The 20,074-nt window shown below is 47.9% G+C and overlaps 1 protein-coding gene across 2 annotated transcripts in view; it reads right to left on the bottom strand.

Moving 5' to 3' along the window:
• Positions 1 to 19,314, bottom strand: part of EXD2 (exonuclease 3'-5' domain containing 2) — a 34,553-nt gene extending 15,239 nt beyond the window's left edge. The window contains exons 1-4 of one of the 2 annotated variants that reach the window (XM_063948008.1): positions 19,114 to 19,314; positions 17,780 to 18,125; positions 15,867 to 16,123; positions 7,662 to 7,788 (exon numbers count right to left, since the gene is read on the bottom strand). In XM_063948008.1, coding sequence (XP_063804078.1) covers positions 7,662 to 7,788; positions 15,867 to 16,123; positions 17,780 to 18,112 — 717 coding nt within the window. In that variant the 5' untranslated portion in view covers positions 18,113 to 18,125; positions 19,114 to 19,314. Of the gene's footprint in view, positions 1 to 7,661; positions 7,789 to 15,866; positions 16,124 to 17,779; positions 18,126 to 19,113 lie in introns of those variants that run through there. The other variant, XM_063948009.1, reaches the window with a different exon arrangement.
• Between the last annotated feature and the right edge of the window lie 760 nt (positions 19,315 to 20,074).

Below are 20,074 nucleotides of genomic sequence, written 5' to 3'. Positions count from 1 at the left end.
ATGACCGCCCTGAGTGATTCCATTTTGAACCTCTTCAAGTACAGGTTCAGGGATTTTAGGTTTAAAATGGGCCTGACCGAACCGTCTGGTTTCGGGACCACAAACAGGGTTGAGTAATATCCCTCTCCTTGCTGGAGATGAGGAACTGTGACAATCACCTGTTGAATAATAAGAATTTACTTACCGATAATTCTATTTCTCGGAGTCCGTAGTGGATGCTGGGGTTCCTGAAAGGACCATGGGGAATAGCGGCTCCGCAGGAGACAGGGCACAAAAAGTAAAGCTTTAGGATCAGGTGGTGTGCACTGGCTCCTCCCCCTATGACCCTCCTCCAAGCCTCAGTTAGGTACTGTGCCCGGACGAGCGTACACAATAAGGAAGGATTTATGAATCCCGGGTAAGACTCATACCAGCCACACCAATCACACTGTACAACCTGTGATCTGAACCCAGTTAACAGTATGATAACAGCGGAGCCTCTGAAAGGATGGCTCACAACAATAACCCGATTTTTGTAACTATGTACAAGTAATGCAGATAATCCGCACTTGGGATGGGCGCCCAGCATCCACTACGGACTCCGAGAAATAGAATTATCGGTAAGTAAATTCTTATTTTCTCTATCGTCCTAGTGGATGCTGGGGTTCCTGAAAGGACCATGGGGATTATACCAAAGCTCCCAAACGGGCGGGAGAGTGCGGATGACTCTGCAGCACCGAATGAGAGAACTCCAGGTCCTCCTTAGCCAGGGTATCAAATTTGTAGGATTTTACAAACGTGTTTGCCCCTGACTAAATAGCCGCTCGGCAAAGTTGTAAAGCCGAGACCCCTCGGGCAGCCGCCCAAGATGAGCCCACCTTCCTTGTGGAATGGGCATTTACATATTTTGGCTGTGGCAGGCCTGCCACAGAATGTGCAAGCTGAATTGTATTACACATCCAACTAGCAAAAGTCTGCTTAAAAGCAAGAGCACCCAGTTTGTTGGGTGCATACAGGATAACAGCAAGTCAGTTTTCCTGACTCCAGCCGTCCTGGAACCTATATTTTCAGGGCCCTGACCACATCTAGCAACTTGGAGTCCTCCAAGTCCCTAGTAGGCGCAAGACACCCCAATAAGCTGGTTCAGGTGAAACACTGACACCACCTTAGGGAGAGAACTGGGGACGAGTCCGCAGCTCTGCCCTGTCCGAATGGACAAACAGATATGGGCTTTTTTGAGAAAAAAACCACCAATTTGACACTCGCCTGGTCCAGGCCAGGTCCAAGAGCATGTTCACTTTTCATGTGAGATGCTTCAAATCCACAGATTTGACTGGTTTTAAACCGATGTGTTTTGAGGAATCCCAGAACTACGTTGAGATCCCACAGTGCCACTGGAGGCACAAAAGGGGGTTGTATATGCAATACTCCCTTGACAAACTTCTGGACTTCAGGAACTGAAGCCAATTCTTTCTGGAAGAAAAATCGACAGGGCCGAAATTTGAACCTTAATGGACCCCAATTTGAGGCCCATAGACACTCCTGTTTGCAAGAAATGCAGGAATCGACCGAGTTGAAATTTCTTCGTGGGGCCTTCCTGGCCTCACACCACGCAACATATTTTCGCCACATGTGGTGATAATGTTGTGCGGTCACCTCCTTTCTGGCTTTGACCAGGGTAGGAATGACCTCTTCCTGAATGCCTTTTCCCTTAGGATCCGGCGTTCCACCGCCATGCCGTCAAACGCAGCTGCGGTAAGTCTTGGAACAGACATGGTACTTGCTGAAACAAGTCCCTTCTTAGCGGCAGAGGCCATAAGTCCTCTGTGAGCATCTCTTGAAGTTCCGGGTACCAAGTCCTTCTTGGCCAATCCGGAGCCATGAGTATAGTTCTTACTCCTCTACGTCTTATAATTCTCAGTACCTTAGGTATGAAAAGCAGAGGATGGAACACATACACCGACTGGTACACCCACGGTGTTACCAGAACGTCCACAGCTATTGCCTGAGGGTCTCTTAACCTGGCGCAATACCTGTCCCGTTTTTTGTTCAGACGGGATGCCATCATGTCCACCTTTGGTAATTCCCAACGGTTTACAATTATGTGGAAAACTTCCCCATGAAGTTCCCACTCTGCCGGGTGGAGGTCGTGCCTACTGAGGAAGTCTGCTTCCCAGTTTCCATTCCCGGAATGAAACACTGCTGACAGTGCTATCACATGATTTTCCGCCCAGCGAAAAGTCCTTGCAGTTTTTGCCACTGCCCTCCTGCTTCTTGTGCCGCCCTGTCTATTTACGTGGGCGACTGCCGTGATGTTTTATCCCACTGGATCAATACCGGCTGACCTTGAAGCAGAGGTCTTGCTAAGCTTAGAGCATTATAATTTTACCCTTAGCTATATTTATGTGGAGAAAAATCTCCAGACTTGATCACACTCCCTGGAAATTTTTTCCTTGTGTGACTGCTCCCCAGCCTCTCGGGCTGGCCTCCGTGGTCACCAACATCCAAAACTGAATGCCGAATCTGCGGCCCTCTAGAAGATGAGCACTCTGTAACCACCACAGGAGAGACACCCTTGTCCTTGGATATAGGGTTATCCGCTGATGCATCTGAAGATGCGATCCGGACCATTTGTCCAGCAGATCCCACTGAAAAGTTCTTGCATGAAATCTGCCGACTGGAATTGCTTCGAAGGAAGTCACCATTTTTTTACCATGGCCCTTGTGCAATGATGCACTGATTTTAGGAGGTTCCTGACTAGCTCGGATAACTCCCTGGCTTTCTCTTCCGGGAGAAACACCTTTTTCTGGACTGTGTCCAGAATCATCCCTAAGCACAGGAGACTTGTTGTCGGGATCAGCTGCGATTTTGGAATATTTAGAATCCACCCCTGCTGTTGTAACAGTATCCGAGATAGTGCTACTCCGACCTCCAACTGTTCCCTGGACTTTGCCCTTATCAGGAGATCGTCCAAGTAAGGGATAATTAAGACGCCTTTTCTTCGAAGAAGAACCATCATTTCGGCCATTACCTTGGTAAAGACCCGGGGTGCCGTAGACAATCCAAACGGCAGCGTCTGAAACTGATAGTGACAGTTCTGTACCACGAACCTGAGGTACCCTTAGTGAGAAGAGCAAATTTGGGACATGGAGGTAAGCATCCCTGATGTCTCGGGACACCAGATAGTCCCCTTCTTCCCGGTTCGTTATCACTGCTCTGAGTGACTCCATCTTGATTTGAACCTTTGTAAGTGTTCAAATTTTTTTAGATTTAGAATAGGTCTCACCTAGCCTTCTGGCTTCAGTACCACAATATAGTGTGGAATAATACCCCTTTTCTTGTTGTAGGAGGGGTAATTTAATTATCACCTGCTGGGAATACAGCTCGTGAATTTTTTCCCATACTGCCTCCTTGTCGGAGGGAGACCTTGGTAAAGCAGACTTCAGGAGCCTGCGCAGGGGAAACGTCTCGACATTCCAAACTGTACCCCTGGGATACTACTTGTAGGATCCAGGGGTCCTGTACGGTCTCAGCGTCATGCTGAGAGCTTGTCAGAAGCGGTGGAACGCTTCTGTTCCTGGGAATGGGCTGCCTGCTGCAGTCTTCTTCCCTTTCCTCTATCCCTGGGCAGATATGACTCTTATAGGGACGAAAGGACTGAAGCTGAAAAGACGGTGTCTTTTTCTGCAGAGATGTGACTTAGGGTAAAAACGGTGGATTTTCCAGCAGTTGCCGTGGCCACCAGGTCCGATGGACAGACCCCAAATAACTCCTCTTCCTTTATACGGCAATACACCTTTGTGCCGTTTGGAATCTGCATCACCTGACCACTGTCGTGTCCATAAACATCTTCTGGCAGATATGGACATCGCACTTACTCTTGATGCCAGAGTGCAAATATCCCTCTGTGCATCTCGCATATATAGAAATACATCCTTTAAATGCTCTATAGTCAATAAAATACTGTCCCTGTCAAGGGTATCAATATTTTTAGTCAGGGAATCCGACCAAGCCACCCCAGCTCTGCACATCCAGGCTGAGGCGATCGCTGGTCGCAGTATAACACCAGTATGTGTGTATATACTTTTTATGATATTTTTCCAGCCTCCTGTCAGCTGGCTCCTTGAGGACGGCCCTATCTATAGACGGTACCGCCACTTGTTCTGATAAGCGTGTGAGCGCCTTATCCACCCTAAGGGGTGTTTCCCAACACGCCCTAACTTCTGGCGGGAAAGGGTATACCGCCCATATTTTCTATCGGGGGGAACCCACGCATCATCACACACTTCATTTAATTTATCTGATTCAGGAAAAACTACGGTAGTTTTTTCACATCCCACATAATACCCTCTTTTGTGGTACTTGTAGTATCAGAAATATGTAACACCTCCTTCATTGCCCTTAACGTGTGGCCCTAATAAGGAATACGTTTGTTTATTCACCGTCGACACTGGATTCAGTGTCCCTGTCTGTGTCTGTGTCGACCGACTAAAGTAAACGGGCGTTTTAAAACCCCTGACGGTGTTTTTGAGACGTCTGGACCGGTACTAATTGTTTGTCGGCCGTCTCATGTCGTCAACCGACCTTGGCGCGTGTTGACATTATCACGTAATTCCCTAAATAAGCCATCCATTCCGGTGTCGACTCCCTAGAGAGTGACATCACCATTACAGGCAATTGCTCCGCCTCCTCACCAACATCGTCCTCATACATGTCGACACACACGTACCGACACACAGCACACACACAGGGAATGCTCTGATAGAGGACAGGACCTACTAGCCCTTTGGAGAGACAAAGGGAGAGTTTGCCAGCACACACCAAAAACGCTATAATTATATAGGGACAACCTTATATAAGTGTTTTCCCTTATAGCATCTTTTTTATATATTTCTAACGCCAAATTAGTGCCCCCCCTCTCTGTTTTAACCCTGTTTCTGTAGTGCAGTGCAGGGGAGAGCCTGGGAGCCTTCCCTCCAGCCTTTCTGTGAGGGAAAATGGCGCTGTGTGCTGAGGAGATAGGCCCCGCCCCTTTTTCGGCGGCCTCGTCTCCCGCTCTTAACGGATTCTGGCAGGGGTTAAATATCTCCATATAGCCCCCGGAGGCTATATGCGAGGTATTTTTAGCCAAAAAAGGTTTTCATTTGCCTCCCAGGGCGCCCCCCTCCCAGCGCCCTGCACCCTCAGTGACTGCCGTGTGAAGTGTGCTGAGAGGAAAATGGCGCACAGCTGCAGTGCTGTGCGCTACCTTAAGAAGACTGAGGAGTCTTCTGCCGCCGATTCTGGACCTCTTCTCGTTTCAGCATCTGCAAGGGGGCCGGCGGCGAGGCTCCGGTGACCATCCAGGCTGTACCTGTGATCGTCCCTCTGGAGCTAATGTCCAGTAGCCAAGAAGCCAATCCATCCTGCACGCAGGTGAGTTCACTTCTTCTCCCCTAAGTCCCTCGTTGCAGTGATCCTGTTGCCAGCAGGACTCACTGTAAAATAAAAAACCTAAAACTAAACTTTTCTAAGCAGCTCTTTAGGAGAGCCACCTAGATTGCACCCTTCTCGGCCGGGCACAAAAATCTAACTGAGGCTTGGAGGAGGGTCATAGGGGGAGGAGCCAGTGCACACCACCTGATCCTAAAGCTTTACTTTTTGTGCCCTGTCTCCTGCGGAGCCGCTATTCCCCATGGTCCTTTCAGGAACCCCAGCATCCACTAGGACGATAGAGAAATACAATTTTTGTATTGCTGCCAACACTAGCTCCCTCTCTGACGGGGAAGCCGGCAGAGCCGACTTGAAAAACCGGCGAGGAGGCAAGCCTTCGAATTCCAGCCTGTATCCATGGGAAACAATCTCTAATGCCCAGGGATCCACCTGCAAGTGAACCCAGACGTGGCTGAAAAACCGAAGACGAGCCCCCACTAGGTCTGCCTCCCCCTGGGAAGCCCCAGCGTCATGCGGTGGACTTTGCAGACGCAGGGGAGGACTTCTGCTCTTGGGAACTAGCTGTGTGCAGCTTCTTTCCCCTGCCTTTTCCTCTGACAAAAGGACGATCCCCGTACCTTTTTGTTTTTATTGGAACGAAAGGACTGCATTTGATAATGAGGTGCCTTTTTTGTATGCTGCGGGGGGACATAAGGTAAGAAATTCGACTTACCAGCCGTAGCAGTAGAGACAAGGTCCGAGAGGCCGTCTCCAAACAACTCCTCCCCTTTGTAAGGCAAGGACTCCATATGCCGCTTTGAATCTGCATCTCCCGTCCACTGTCGGGTCCACAAGAGCCGCCTAGCAGAAATAGACATAGCATTTATTCTGGAGCTTAATAAACAAATGTCTCTGAGCATCCCTCATATACAAGGCAGCATCTCTGATATGCTCTATGGTCATTTGAATGGCATCCCTATCTAAGGTGTCAATCTCCGTAGATAAGGAATCTGCCCATGCCACAACCGCACTACAAACCCAGGCCGACGCCATAGCCGGTCTAACAATAGTACCTGAATGAGTGTAAATGTGCTTCATGGTAATTTCCTGCCTGCGATCAGCAGGATCCTTGAGGGAAGCCGTATCCTGAGAAGGCAGTGCCACCTTTTTGGACAAGCGTGTCAGCGCCTTGTCTACTTTAGGCGAAGATTCCCATCGTATCCTATCCGTTTGTGGAAAAGGATGCGCCATAAGAATCCTTTTGGGAACTTGTGGTCTCCTATCCGGAGATTCCCAAGCCTTTTCGCACAATTCACTCAGTTCAAATGAGGACGGAAAGGTGAGTGCTGAGGGAGAAGCCCCGCCCCCTCGGCGGCGGGCTTCTGTCCCACTCAAACTTACTAAAATATGGCGGGGGCTCTTTTATATACATGTACAGTGCCCACCTGTACATGTATATTGTCTTTTGCCATAATAGAGGTGTTATATTGCTGCCCAGGGCACCCCACCCTGCACCCTTACAGTGAACGGAGTATGTGAGGTGTATGGGAGCAATGACGCACAGCTGCAGTGCTGTGCGTTACCTCAGTGAAGCTGAAGGCTTCTGCCGCCCGACGTCTTCTGACTTCGGTTCTTCTGGCTCTGTGAGGAGAACGGCGGCGCGGCTCTGGGGGTGGACGCCCAGTAAGAACCTGTGTTCACCCCCTCTGGAGCTAATGGTGTCCAGTAGCCGAGGAAGCAGAGCCTATCTTAGACAAGAAGGTCTGCCCCTCTCTCCTCAGTCCCTCGATGCAGGGAGCCTGTAGCCAGCAGTGCTCCCTGTAAAAAAGTAGAAAAAGATCCAAACAAAAATGCTTCTAGGCAGAGAACTCAGTAGAGCTCTCTGCAGTGCACCTATCCTGCTCTGGGCACAGTGTAAAACTGAGGTCTGGAGGAGGGGCATAGAGGGAGGAGCCAGTGCACACCCAGAGTCCAAAGCTTTCTTAAAGTGCCCTATCTCCTGCGGAGCCCGACTATTCCCCATGGTCCTTACGGAGTCCCAGCATCCTCAAGGACGTTAGAGAAAAGAGGCTCTATTATCTCTAGACTGCAACAGACAAGCCAATAAGACCAACTTAATGACAGGCCAACAGTACAACTCCATGCGCTGCGAGCAGAATGGCCCAATATTACAAGTGATTGTACCATACTGCGTTGTGGAGCCCCATGAAAGTTCTAGTATACTAGGACATTTCAGAAACTTTTGCCTATGTACACATGCAGTACCCTACCTGGTCCTGCGTGAACTCTTCTGCATCCCAGTTACTACATCGAAGATGAAACGACTTGTCCAGTGGGTGGCACAAAATGGTCTCCGACAGAGATTTAAGACTCAAAGTGTTCTGAAAAATGTCTCTCCTGCATAAAGGAATAATGGGAGGCGAGTTTATGTTATAATAGTCAGATCTGCGACTAAAGGAGAAAGTTATGAAATCACCCCACATATACACAATCATGCATTGTAATCTGCAGATATTACATGTATATAGAGTAACACTAGGGTCACTTGAGGAAAGATTCTTAAGGGGGAGCAGAGATTAAATGAGCTAAGGAACTGTACTCCCAAATGGCACTTCACATAGCGCCAAGCACTTTGCTCCGGTTTAGCAGTTAAACTCTGTTTGGACACAAGTCCCCAAAAAACCGACCACCAACGACAATTGAATTGCATCCTGCGATCTCCAGTCACTGTAGATGGGATATTGGGTGCACAGACTGTACGATAAACAACTGTCCCCCCTATGATTTGTCAGACCATTTACAGGAAAAAAGTTAAAATTGTTAAAGAATACTGAAAGATTTTTCGAGACATGGGAGAGTTACATAGAGACCATATCCTACTCACTCAAGTAGCAGATCATCAAGTGTTTCAATATGCTATGGTATGAGACGAGTATATGAGCAATTTCTCTTAGGGATAATTAGCTCATGGTTGCTCTACATCCTGGTAGCCTATATTTTCTTAACCATGGAAGTGAAGTAGAGGACATGGAACTGGGAAGGGCAGGATTAAGCCTCGGAGGGGCATATTAGATTGTGGAGTTACCTCTACGATTGGTGTCACCTGTGTTGAACTCATTGATTAGAGGCATTTCAACATAAAATTAATAAGGAAGTCGAGGTTGAGAGCATTTTGTCCCTAATGGAATGGGTCATGTTGAGGGGTATGGATTGTGTATATTAAATTTCAAACTATGGTGTATAATAAGAATTTACTTACCGATAATTCTATTTCTCGTAGTCCGTAGTGGATGCTGGGGACTCCGTAAGGACCATGGGGAATAGCGGCTCCGCAGGAGACTGGGCACAAATAGAAAGCTTTAGGACTACCTGGTGTACACTGGCTCCTCCCCCTATGACCCTCCTCCAAGCCTCAGTTAGGATACTGTGCCTGGAAGAGCTGACACAATAAGGAAGGATTTTGAATCCCGGGTAAGACTCATACCAGCCACACCGTACAACTTGTGATATGAAACCCAGTTAACAGCATGATAACAGAGGAGCCTCTGAATAGATGGCTCACAACAAGAACCCGATTAGTTAACAATAACTATGTACAAGTATTGCAGACAATCCGCACTTGGGATGGGCGCCCAGCATCCACTACGGACTACGAGAAATAGAATTATCTGTAAGTAAATTCTTATTTTCTCTGACGTCCTAGTGGATGCTGGGGACTCCGTAAGGACCATGGGGATTATACCAAAGCTCCCAAACGGGCGGGAGAGTGCGGATGACTCTGCAGCACCGAATGAGAAAACTCAAGGTCCTCCTCAGCCAGAGTGTCAAATTTGTAAAATTTTACAAAGGTATTTGACCCTGACCAAGTAGCCACTCGGCAAAGTTGTAAAGCCGAGACCCCTCGGGCAGCCGCCCAAGATGAGCCCACCTTCCTTGTGGAGTGGGCTTTTACCGATTTTGGCTGTGGCAGGCCTGCCACAGAATGCGCAAGCTGAATTGTACTACAAATCCAGCGAGCAATAGTCTGCTTAGAAGCAGGGGCACCCAGCTTGTTGGGTGCGTACAGGATAAACAGCGAGTCAGATTTTCTGACTCCAGCCGTCCTGGAAACATATTTTCAGGGCCCTGACAACGTCCAGCAACTTGGAGTCCTCCAAGTCCCTAGTAGCCGCAGGCACCACAATAGGCTGGTTCAGGTGAAACGCTGAAACCACCTTAGGGAGAAAATGAGGACAAGTTCTCAATTCCGCCCTGTCTGAATGGAAAATCAGATAAGGGCTTTTACAGGATAAAGCCGCCAATTCCGACACGCGCCTGACCGAAGCCAGGGCCAACAGCATGACCACTTTCCACGTGAGATATTTTAAATCCACAGATTTAAGTGGTTCAAACCAATGTGATTTTAGGAACCCCAAAACTACATTGAGATCCCAAGGTGCCACTGGAGGCACAAAAGGAGGCTGTATATGCAGCACTCCCTTGACAAACGTCTGAACTTCAGGAACTGAAGCCAGTTCTTTCTGGAAGAAAATCGACAGGGCCGAAATCTGAACCTTAATGGATCCAAATTTGAGGCCCATAGACACTCCTGTTTGCAGGAAATGCAGGAATCGACCCAGTTGAAATTCCTCCGTTGGGGCCTTCCTGGCCTCGCACCACGCAACATATTTTCGCCAAATGCGGTGATAATGCTTTGCGGTTACATCCTTTCTGGCTTTTATCAAAGTAGGGATGACTTCCTCTGGAATGCCTTTTTCCTTCAGGATCCGGCGTTCAACCACCATGCCGTCAAACGCAGCCGCGGTAAGTCTTGGAACAGACAGGGTCCCTGCTGGAGCAGGTCCCTTCTTAGAGGTAGAGGCCACGGGTCCTCTGTGAGCATCTCTTGAAGTTCCGGGTACCAAGTCCTTCTTGGCCAATCCGGAGCCACGAGTATAGTTCTTACTCCTCTCCGTCTTATAATTCTCAGTACCTTGGGTATGAGAGGCAGAGGAGGGAACACATAAACCGACTGGTACACCCACGGCGTTACCAGAGCGTCCACAGCTATCGCCTGAGGGTCCCTTGACCTGGCGCAGTAACTTTTTAGTTTTTTGTTGAGGCGGGACGCCATCATGTCCACCTTTGGTTTTTCCCAACGGCTTACAATCATGTGGAAGACTTCCGGGTGAAGTCCCCACTCTCCCGGGTGGAGGTCGTGTCTGCTGAGGAAGTCTGCTTCCCAGTTGTCCACTCCCGGAATAAACACTGCTGACAGTGCTATCACATGGTTTTCCGCCCATCGGAGAATCCTTGCAGCTTCTGCCATCGCCCTCCTGCTTCTTGTGCCGCCCCGTCTGTTTACGTGGGCGACCGCCGTGATGTTGTCCGACTGGATCAACACCGGCTCGTCCTGAAGCAGAGGTCTCGCTTGGCTTAGGGCATTGTAAATGGCCCTTAGCTCCAGGATATTTATGTGAAGTGAGGTCTCCAGGTTTGACCACAATCCCTGGAAATTTCTTCCCTGTGTGACTGCTCCCCAGCCTCGAAGGCTGGCATCCGTGGTCACCAGGACCCAGTCCTGAATGCCGAATCTGCGGCCCTCTAAAAGATGAGCACTCTGCAACCACCACAGGAGAGACACCCTTGTCCTTGGTGACAGGGTTATCCGCTGATGCATCTGAAGATGCGATCCGGACCACTTGTCCAGCAGGTCCCACTGGAAAGTTCTTGCGTGGAATCTGCCGAATGGAATTGCTTCGTAAGAAGCCACCATTTTTCCCAGGACCCTTGTGCATTGAAGCACCGATACTTGACCTGGTTTTTACCCCGACTACCAACTGTTCCTTGGATCTCGCCCTTATCAGGAGATTGTCCAAGTACGGGATAATTAAAACTCCCTTTCTTCGAAGGAGTATCATCATTTCGGCCATTACCTTGGTAAAGACCCGCGGTGCCGTGGATAACCCAAACGGCAGCGTCTGGAACTGATAGTGGCAGTCCTGTACCACAAACCTGAGGTACCCTTGGTGAGAAGGGTAAATTGGGACATGCAGGTAAGCATCCTTGATGTCCAGTGACACCATATAATCGCCTTCCTCCAGGCTCGAGATAACCGCTCTCAGTGACTCCATCTTGAATTTGAACCTCTTTATGCAAGTGTTCAAGGATTTCAGATTTAAAATGGGTCTCACCGAACCGTCCGGCTTCGGTACCACAAACATTGTGGAATAATACCCCTTTCCTTGTTGCAGGAGGGGTACCTTGGTTATCACCTGCTGGGAATACAGCTGTGAATAGCTTCTAATACCGCCTCCCTGTCGGAGGGAGTCGTCGGTAAGGCAGACTTTAGGAAACGGCGAGGGGGAGATGTCTCGAATTCCAATTTGTACCCCTGAGATACTACCTGAAGGATCCAGGGATCTACTTGTGAACGAGCCCACTGTGCGCTGAAATTCTTGAGACAGGCCCCCACCGTACCTGAGTCCGCCTGTAGAGCCCCAGCGTCATGCTGAGGACTTGGCGGAAGCGAGGGAGGACTTCTGTTCCTGGGAACTGGCTGTTTGCTGCAGCCTTTTTCCTCTTCCTTTGCCATTGGGCAGAAAAGAGGAGCCTTTTGCCCGCTTGCCCTTATGGGGCCGAAAGGACTGTGTATGATAATACGATGTCTTCTTTTGCGGAGAGGCAACCTGGGGTAAAAACGTGGATTTCCCAGCAGTTGCCGTGGAAATCAGGTCCGACAGACCTACCTCAAATAACTCCTCCCCTTTATAAGGCAATACTTCCATATGCCTTTTAGAATCGGCATCACCTGACCACTGCCAAGTCCATAACCCTCTTCTGGCGGAAATGGACATAGCACTTACTCTTGATGCCAGTCGGCAAATATCCCTCTGTGCATCACGCATGTATAAAAATGCATCTTTTAAATGCTCTACAGTCAGTAATATACTGTCCCTATCCAGGGTATCAATATTTTCTGTCAGGGAGTCTGACCAAGCCACCCCAGCACTGCACATCCAGGCTGAGGCGATCGCTGGTCGCAGTATAATACCAGTGTGTGTGTATATACACTTTAGTATAGTCTCCTGCTTTCTGTCAGCAGGTTCCTTAAGGGCGGCCGTATCCGGAGACGGAAGTGTCACCTGTTTGGACAAGCGTGTGAGCGCTTTATCCACCCTAGGGGGTGTTTCCCAACGTGCCCTATCCTCTGGCGGGAATAACCTCTTAGGAATTATCAGTTTTTTATCGGGAGAAATCCACGCTTCATCACACACTTCATTTAATTCCTCAGATGCAGGAAAAACTACAGGTAGTTTTCTCACCAAACATAATACCCTTTTTAGTGGTACCTGTGGTATTATCAGAAATGTGTAAAACATTTTTCATTGCCTCAATCATGTAACGTGTGGCCCTACTGGAAGTTACATTTGTCTCCTCGTCGTCGACACTGGAGTCAGTATCCGTGTCGACGTCTGTATCTGCCATCTGAGGTAGCGGGCGTTTTAGAGCCCCTGATGGCCTTTGAGACGCCTGGACAGGCACAAGCTGAGAAGCCGGCTGTCCCATGTCATCAAACTTCTTATGTAAAGAGTTGACACTTTCACGTAATTCCTTCCATAAGCCCATCCACTCAGGTGTCGACTCCCTAGGGGGTGACATCTCCACTACAGGCAATTGCTCCACCTCCACAACATTTTCCTCTTCATACATGTCGACACAGCCGTACCGACACAGCACACACACCGGGAATGCTCTGAAAGAGGACAGGACCCCACTTAGCCCTTTGGGGAGACAGAGGGAGAGTATGCCAGCACACACCAGAGCGCTATATATATACTGGGATAACACTATAAAGAGTGTTTTTCCCTTATAGCTGCTATTTATATTATTACTGCGCCAAATTAGTGCCCCCCCCCTCTTGTTTTACCCTTTTCTGTAGTGCAGGACTGCAGGGGAGACGTCCTTCCAGCGGAGCTGTGAGGGAAAATGGCGCCAGTGTGCTGAGATAGGCTCCGCCCCCTTCTCGGCGGACTTTTCTCCCGCTTTTTGCTGTATTCTGGCAGGGGTTAATATACATCCATATAGCCCTGGGGGTTATATGTGATGTATATTCGCCAGCCAAGGTGTTTTTATTGCTGCTCAGGGCGCCACCCCCTAGCGCCCTGCACCCTCAGTGACCGGAGTGTGAAGTGTGCCTGAGGAGCAATGGCGCACAGCTGCAGTGCTGTGCGCTTCCTTGTTGAAGACCGATGTCTTCTGCCGCCGATTTTCCGGACCTCTTCTTGCTTCTGGCTCTGTAAGGGGGCCGGCGGCGCGGCTCTGGGACCGGACTCCGAGGCTGGGCCTGTGTTCGGTCCCTCTGGAGCTAATGGTGTCCAGTAGCCTAAGAAGCCCAAGCTGGCTGCAAGCAGGCAGGTTCGCTTCTTCTCCCCTTAGTCCCTCGATGCAGTGAGCCTGTTGCCAGCAGGTCTCACTGAAAATAAAAAACCTAAAACCAACTTTTTCTAAGAAGCTCAGGAGAGCCCCTAGTGTGCACCCTTCTCGGCCGGGCACAAAAATCTAACTGAGGCTTGGAGGAGGGTCATAGGGGGAGGAGCCAGTGCACACCAGGTAGTCCTAAAGCTTTCTATTTGTGCCCAGTCTCCTGCGGAGCCGCTATTCCCCATGGTCCTTACGGAGTCCCCAGCATCCACTAGGACGTCAGAGAAATTAAATTTAAACTAACTTTAATGATGCCTGGGTGTTGTTCATAGCTTCAACTAATTGAGACACAACCATTTTATAAAGTTTTCTTGTAGTGGAACAAAGACAACTTATACAACCTTAAAATACAAATAGAAAAATAAAAATCTATTTATCTTGTCACATGCAAGAGTAGCTGCAGACTTTCTAGACCCAAATGCTTTTGTTAGATAACCGGTTACACAGGACCCTGACACAGGTGGGAAGTAGAAGTTGGGATCCCTGGGTCACTTACAGCTCTCTCCCCCTCCTATCACTCCTCTAGTCAGGAAGCTGTTGGTAGCCATGAAACCTGATACTCCTGTTTGCCTGCACTGCATACTGTGCTGCTTGCATTCTGGATGCCTGGTTCTACTGCTGCACAAGAGGGAGAACTAGTGATGTTGGCATGTCCTGGCCAAGGTGCCCCCTGAAAGATGGAGGCCTGGAGTACAGTAACCCCTGTGGCACTCCCTTTAATCTGCTATGGGGTCAGGGTTCACACCATTCTATGGGTGGAATTCAATTGTTTTCCACAGACAGACAGACAGACAGACAGAAGATGGCACCCAAACAGAGCTATTCAATTGTAGCTCTGGTCGGGTGTGAATGGCTGCCAGGGTCTGCATTTCAGCTCGCACCCACAGGGGCGGAGAGCTGAAATGAGTGTAGAGCGACCTGTTTGGGCACCCAAGCAGCACTTTTCGTGATCGCTCTCAGCACTTAGTCAGGTTTAGCAGCTTTATACGGCTAAACCCGACCTCTATGGGCGCGATCAGCGTGAAAAAGATAAAATAAAAAAGTTGAATAATCCATTAAGAAAAAGTATTCCACTAATCTGCTTTAGAAGTGTTTAAAATAAATACAGCAGATCAATTATGCACCACACATTAACTGAGCAACTGTCACAGAATAACCTTTTGCAACTAATGTTCTAAATGTAAATAATTCAAATGTACATTACGTATCGCTTACACTATCTGAACTATTTCATGTCAGCCCTTACAACGTAATAATTGAATTATAGATAGAGCTCTATTCAATTGTCGGAAATTGACGACAAGTCGGAAAAACTGCACTTTGCGACTTTAAGGTCGAATCTGCATTCGACCTATTCAAGTCCAGTGAAGTTTTTCCAACACGTCAGCAAACAGGTGGATCGGTGAACTCGCCAGCCAATACAACTATTTTGTCAAATTTGCGGGCATTTCCAACAGGTTTTTGCCGTGTTTGACAATGCCGATTCGACTTAAAAAAATAAAAAAAAATAAAAAAAATACAATAAAATTAAAAATTTAATTTAATTATTACCTCAGTTATTAGTTAATTAAAAAGTCGGATCGGCATTGTCGTAACAGGCAGAAACCTATTGGAAATGCCCGCAAATTGAATAGTGAAGTGTTGGATCCTGTCCGAACATACCCCAATATAATTATAGATAACTCTAATAAAATATTGTATTGCTGTTTTAAAGATTGGTCAAGGCTGTAATCAGTGGTTTTGAAAAGCCAATGTTCACTTAGCTAGCCACCAGAACGGACACAAAAAAGTGACTAGTCTGCAGCTTTCTCCTTCAATTTCAATACCCCATGGCAGACCTACAGTGGTATGTATCAAAGCATCATGAAGAGAAAATATACATTCATAATGAACATGAAGTAGCACTACCAATGAAACACCCAACTGCAATATAGCATTTCATTCCGGACACATTCTAATGAAACGGTCATCCTCCCCATTCTTGTACTTCAAGTTCAAAGTTACTCACATACCTATGTCTCATAGCCAGGTAACGGATATCGACGATTCCTTTCACGGAAAGGCCAAAACCAGTCATCAGTTTAGAGGCATCTTCCCAGCAACCCACACCAACCTTCAGGATACTGCCGTCTGCCAGGAGAGTGAGTAAAGTCTTTGGAATGGTACGGTCAGCGATGGCCAAGTGGGGAAGACGGACCAGGATGCAAAAGCCGCTGTGGGAAGCCATCTGTAGCAGGGAAATAGGATTTGCTCTCCCTTCTACAGATACCTGAACAAAAAAAAAGGAAGACCAACTTACTAACTTTTAAGCCTGTATGTATGCATGCATATAACAAATCTTTATAGCCATAAATAACTCATGAAGGGGCAGATCTATAAAGCCGTGATAAGTAAAGCACAACGGAATAAGACTGTTTAATAAATAAATGACTGTTTATCCAAGATCAGATTTCTCCAGGAGAGCCTTTGGCTTCTGTGAAGTTTTATGGGGCACTTTTTAAATGACAAAAAGCTGAGCTATTCATAATCCAAGGACGACGTGTTTTATTTACCAGTCTCACCGCTGGCTTCAGGCTTTCCCGCGCCATTGTAAAGCCAAAATTGGAGTTTTGCAAGTTACCATACATGCATCCGCCGACAGCAATTCAGCTCTAGGCTGATGCAATACAGCCAGGACAGATGTGCAAGTTACCAAAACACCTCTCTAGTGACTTTTACATCAGTGTTAAGTCGTCCTGCATCACTGCAATAAGTGGTGATGCAAAATGTCTTAGCGCAGCGATCAGGGTCAGCAAAATAAATCTCACACTCCCAGGATCCCAGTTGGTTTGAGGAAGTGGACCATACATCGTCTGATAGTCATATTCCAACAGCATTTACTGGCATACCTGAAAGTGAACTAGTTCAAGTCAATATTTACAGGTAAGCGCATGGATCACAGGCACAGATTTCAAGGTGAATTAAGCACACATTCATTTTTTACATTTATTTAAGAAAGAATCAGCTGTAGTCAAAGCCAGATCACCTATTATGCAGCCTGAACTAATGCCTAGGGTACAGAGGAGCCCAGATTACACAAACATGCTTCTGGATCCAAATCTTACTTTAGGGCTCCAATGGTGCTTAAACTCTGTTTGTAATTCCCCTTTACACCTAAGTGCCAGGTCTGACCCAAGATTTGGAACACTGGGGTAGATGTATTAACCTGGAGAAGGCATAAGGAAGTGATAAACCAGTGATAAATGCAAGGTGAAAATGCCCCAGCCAATCAGCTCCTAACTGCTAGGTTACATATTGGAGCCGATTGGCTGGTGCCTTTATCACCTTGCACATATCACTGGTTTATCACTTCCTTATGCCTTCTCCAGGTTAATACATCTGCCCCACTGTTCCAAATCAGACCCAGGACAGACTCCTTTCACACCATGGCACCGACCCAGGTTATTCACAGGAAGGCATTGTTCACCTTGCTCGCAACCCGGGTAGGATTGCCAGGTCAGTCGACCTGGGTTTTTCCTCAGGGACCCTTTTACACTGAGGGTTGTACCTGAAATAATCTGGGTTATTTGAGCTGTGTAAAAAGGGTATAAGGCAGTGTTTCCCAACCACGGTCCTCAAGGCACACCAACAGTGCAGGTTTTAGTGATAACCATCTTTGAGCACAAAAGGTTCAATCAAAATAACTGAGGTAATAATTAAATCACCTGTGATCAAATATGGTTATCCTTAAAACCAGGACTGTTAGTGTGCCTTGAGGACCGTGGTTGGGAAACACTGGTATAAGGGTAATGCTCCACACAAAAACAAATCATTTAGTGGTAGTGCAGCTTTAAGCCTTTAGAAAATCACCAATGTACTAACAGCTCTAGTAATACAACTTGCAGGCACCTAGCCTCCTACCCAGAAGACCACCAAAAACACATACCCACTCACAATCCATGCCAAGCACCGGGAACTCATCAAGATCTTTCTTTAGCAAAGGCCAAGCAGCTTCCCATTCTTCAGTCTTAGACACTATTTTGATATCTGCCTGCAGAATCTTCTCAACCGCAGAGAAGACGGGGAGTTCTACCACCGAAGGTTTTTGCAGAACAGGGTCCCAAGTTGCAGTACTTAGCCCACTACACAAGTCTTTGTGGTCACCATTAGCACACAACTGCTTTCTCCGACGTTTAATAAGCTTCCACAGAACAAGACACCCCACTGTAGTACCCACCAGAGAGGCAACGCCGAGTGTTAATCCAGTGTATTTGGGCATTCTGTTGAAATACCTATTAAACAATGCAAAACAAACAATTAGGCACAAACATATTCTGGGCCTGAACCAGAGTCACACGCATCACTGCATGCAGCCGCATATAAAATCCAAATATTTTGCTAACTGGAGAAGAATGCCACCATATGAGGTTCTTCTAGCCTACTCATACCATCGGTATGCGGTCAGCACACCGACGGACAGGGTCCCAGCTGTCACAATACCGACTCCGGGATCCCAGACAGGGGCACCATACCACCACTGGAATACCGGAGAGATAGGGGGATACCCCCTCTGTGGGTGTCCACAACACCCATAGTGGCAGAGTAGAACCTTTGGCGAGCAAAGCTCACCGCCGAGCCGGCAAGGGGCTACGTTGCTTTCGCCCCACCTGCCAGCACTGAACCGTGCCTACCGACACTGGGTTGCCTATTTCACCTACCGTACACTGAAATAGGCAACCCATTAGCATATACCAGTGTAACTGTAAACTGTGTGCGGTGCCACAGGACCCTTGTTGGAGTGCCTCAGGTTGATGGTCCAGGTCCAATTCAAATTACTTACAGGCAATGTAATAGGCAAAACCAGTGCTGGTGGCTGATAATAGTAAAATATGTTAACAAACAGAAGCAAATATTGCTCCTCACCACACAAATGAGCATAAGAATGACATACAAAAAAAAGTTTGTTTGGTGTAATATTTCTCAATAATAAACTTTTGGCCATGGGGAACCGTGTAAGAAAAAAAAAAAAATCTGATCCTCTAGGGCACCATGATTCAAAATAGTTCAAGAACCACTGTCATATACACAACACTGGCATGTTACTATTCCCAATGTCATGTAGATAGTGATGTGAGGGGGTTTAGTTATGCTTGCCCAAGGGTCCCATGTTCTGAACTAGAGGGAGCACTGCACACACGGCATTTGTGCTGCTGCAGTCACTAGGGTAAATAACATTACAGCTGCGAGCCACAGGAAAACCAAATAATGACGAGGCCTTACCACAAAGCCGGTGACGGCAGCCGACAGCCCTAGCCCAGGACCCCTGAGAGCGCGCAGACTGCAGTTCTGACTGGAGGGAGATACACAGGACACACAGTGCATGCACACTGACACGCACGCCAGCGTTCCAGCAACGGACGTACGCTTCCTTCCGCCGCACGCTTCCTTCCGCCGCAATGACGTCACGGTGTTGTAGTGTCCGTCTCCATTAAATAAAGCGCGTGCGTTAACCCACACATGGCCGCGCTCATGGTTGATTCTATATGGGAGTGGGAGAAAGGACCTTCTGACGTAGCTAGGGGAGGAGACACGTCACCAGGGGGAGGAGCGCTCATAGCCCCTGCTGTGGCCTGGCATCATTACCCTAACATAGCAAGAGAGGCACAATAAACTGAAAATTAACTATATAGTGTCCTTTCTATAAACCTGCTTAATCCATCAGCATCCTATATATAGTGCTGTCTGGTGACACATTCATTTGGGAGGTAGGCCGCAATACACAGAGCATACCTCCCAACTTTTCCCTTCTGTAAAGAGGGACACACGCGCGCATTCCCGAAAAGTGGCGTGGCCTACGAAAAGGGAGCGTGGTTTCGCGGGAGGACCCGCGATCGCGAGCCACGCCCCCATTTTCGTCACTGAGGGGGCATGCCCAACCCTCTGTCAGCCGCTGGCATGCCCCCTCTCCCTATGGGGCAGATGTATTAACCTGGAGAAGGCATAAGGAAGTGATAAACCAGTGATATGTGCAAGGTGATAAAGGCACCAGCCAATCAGATCCTAACTGTTAATTTACATATTGGAACCGATAGGCTGGTGCGTTTATCACCTTGCACATATCACTAGTTTATCACTTCCTTATGCCTTCTCCAGGTTAATACATCTGCCCCAATTTGTCTCCAATGAATAGATGCTGTGCGCACGCGCACAGCGTCTATTCACCACTGCTCTGCTAAGCAGG

The sequence above is a fragment of the Pseudophryne corroboree genome, chromosome 12 (genome assembly GCF_028390025.1).
Source record: "Pseudophryne corroboree isolate aPseCor3 chromosome 12, aPseCor3.hap2, whole genome shotgun sequence".
NCBI lineage: Eukaryota > Metazoa > Chordata > Amphibia > Anura > Myobatrachidae > Pseudophryne > Pseudophryne corroboree.
The sequence above is the reverse complement of the archived record's forward strand: the minus strand, read 5'-3'. Positions and strand labels throughout refer to the sequence as shown.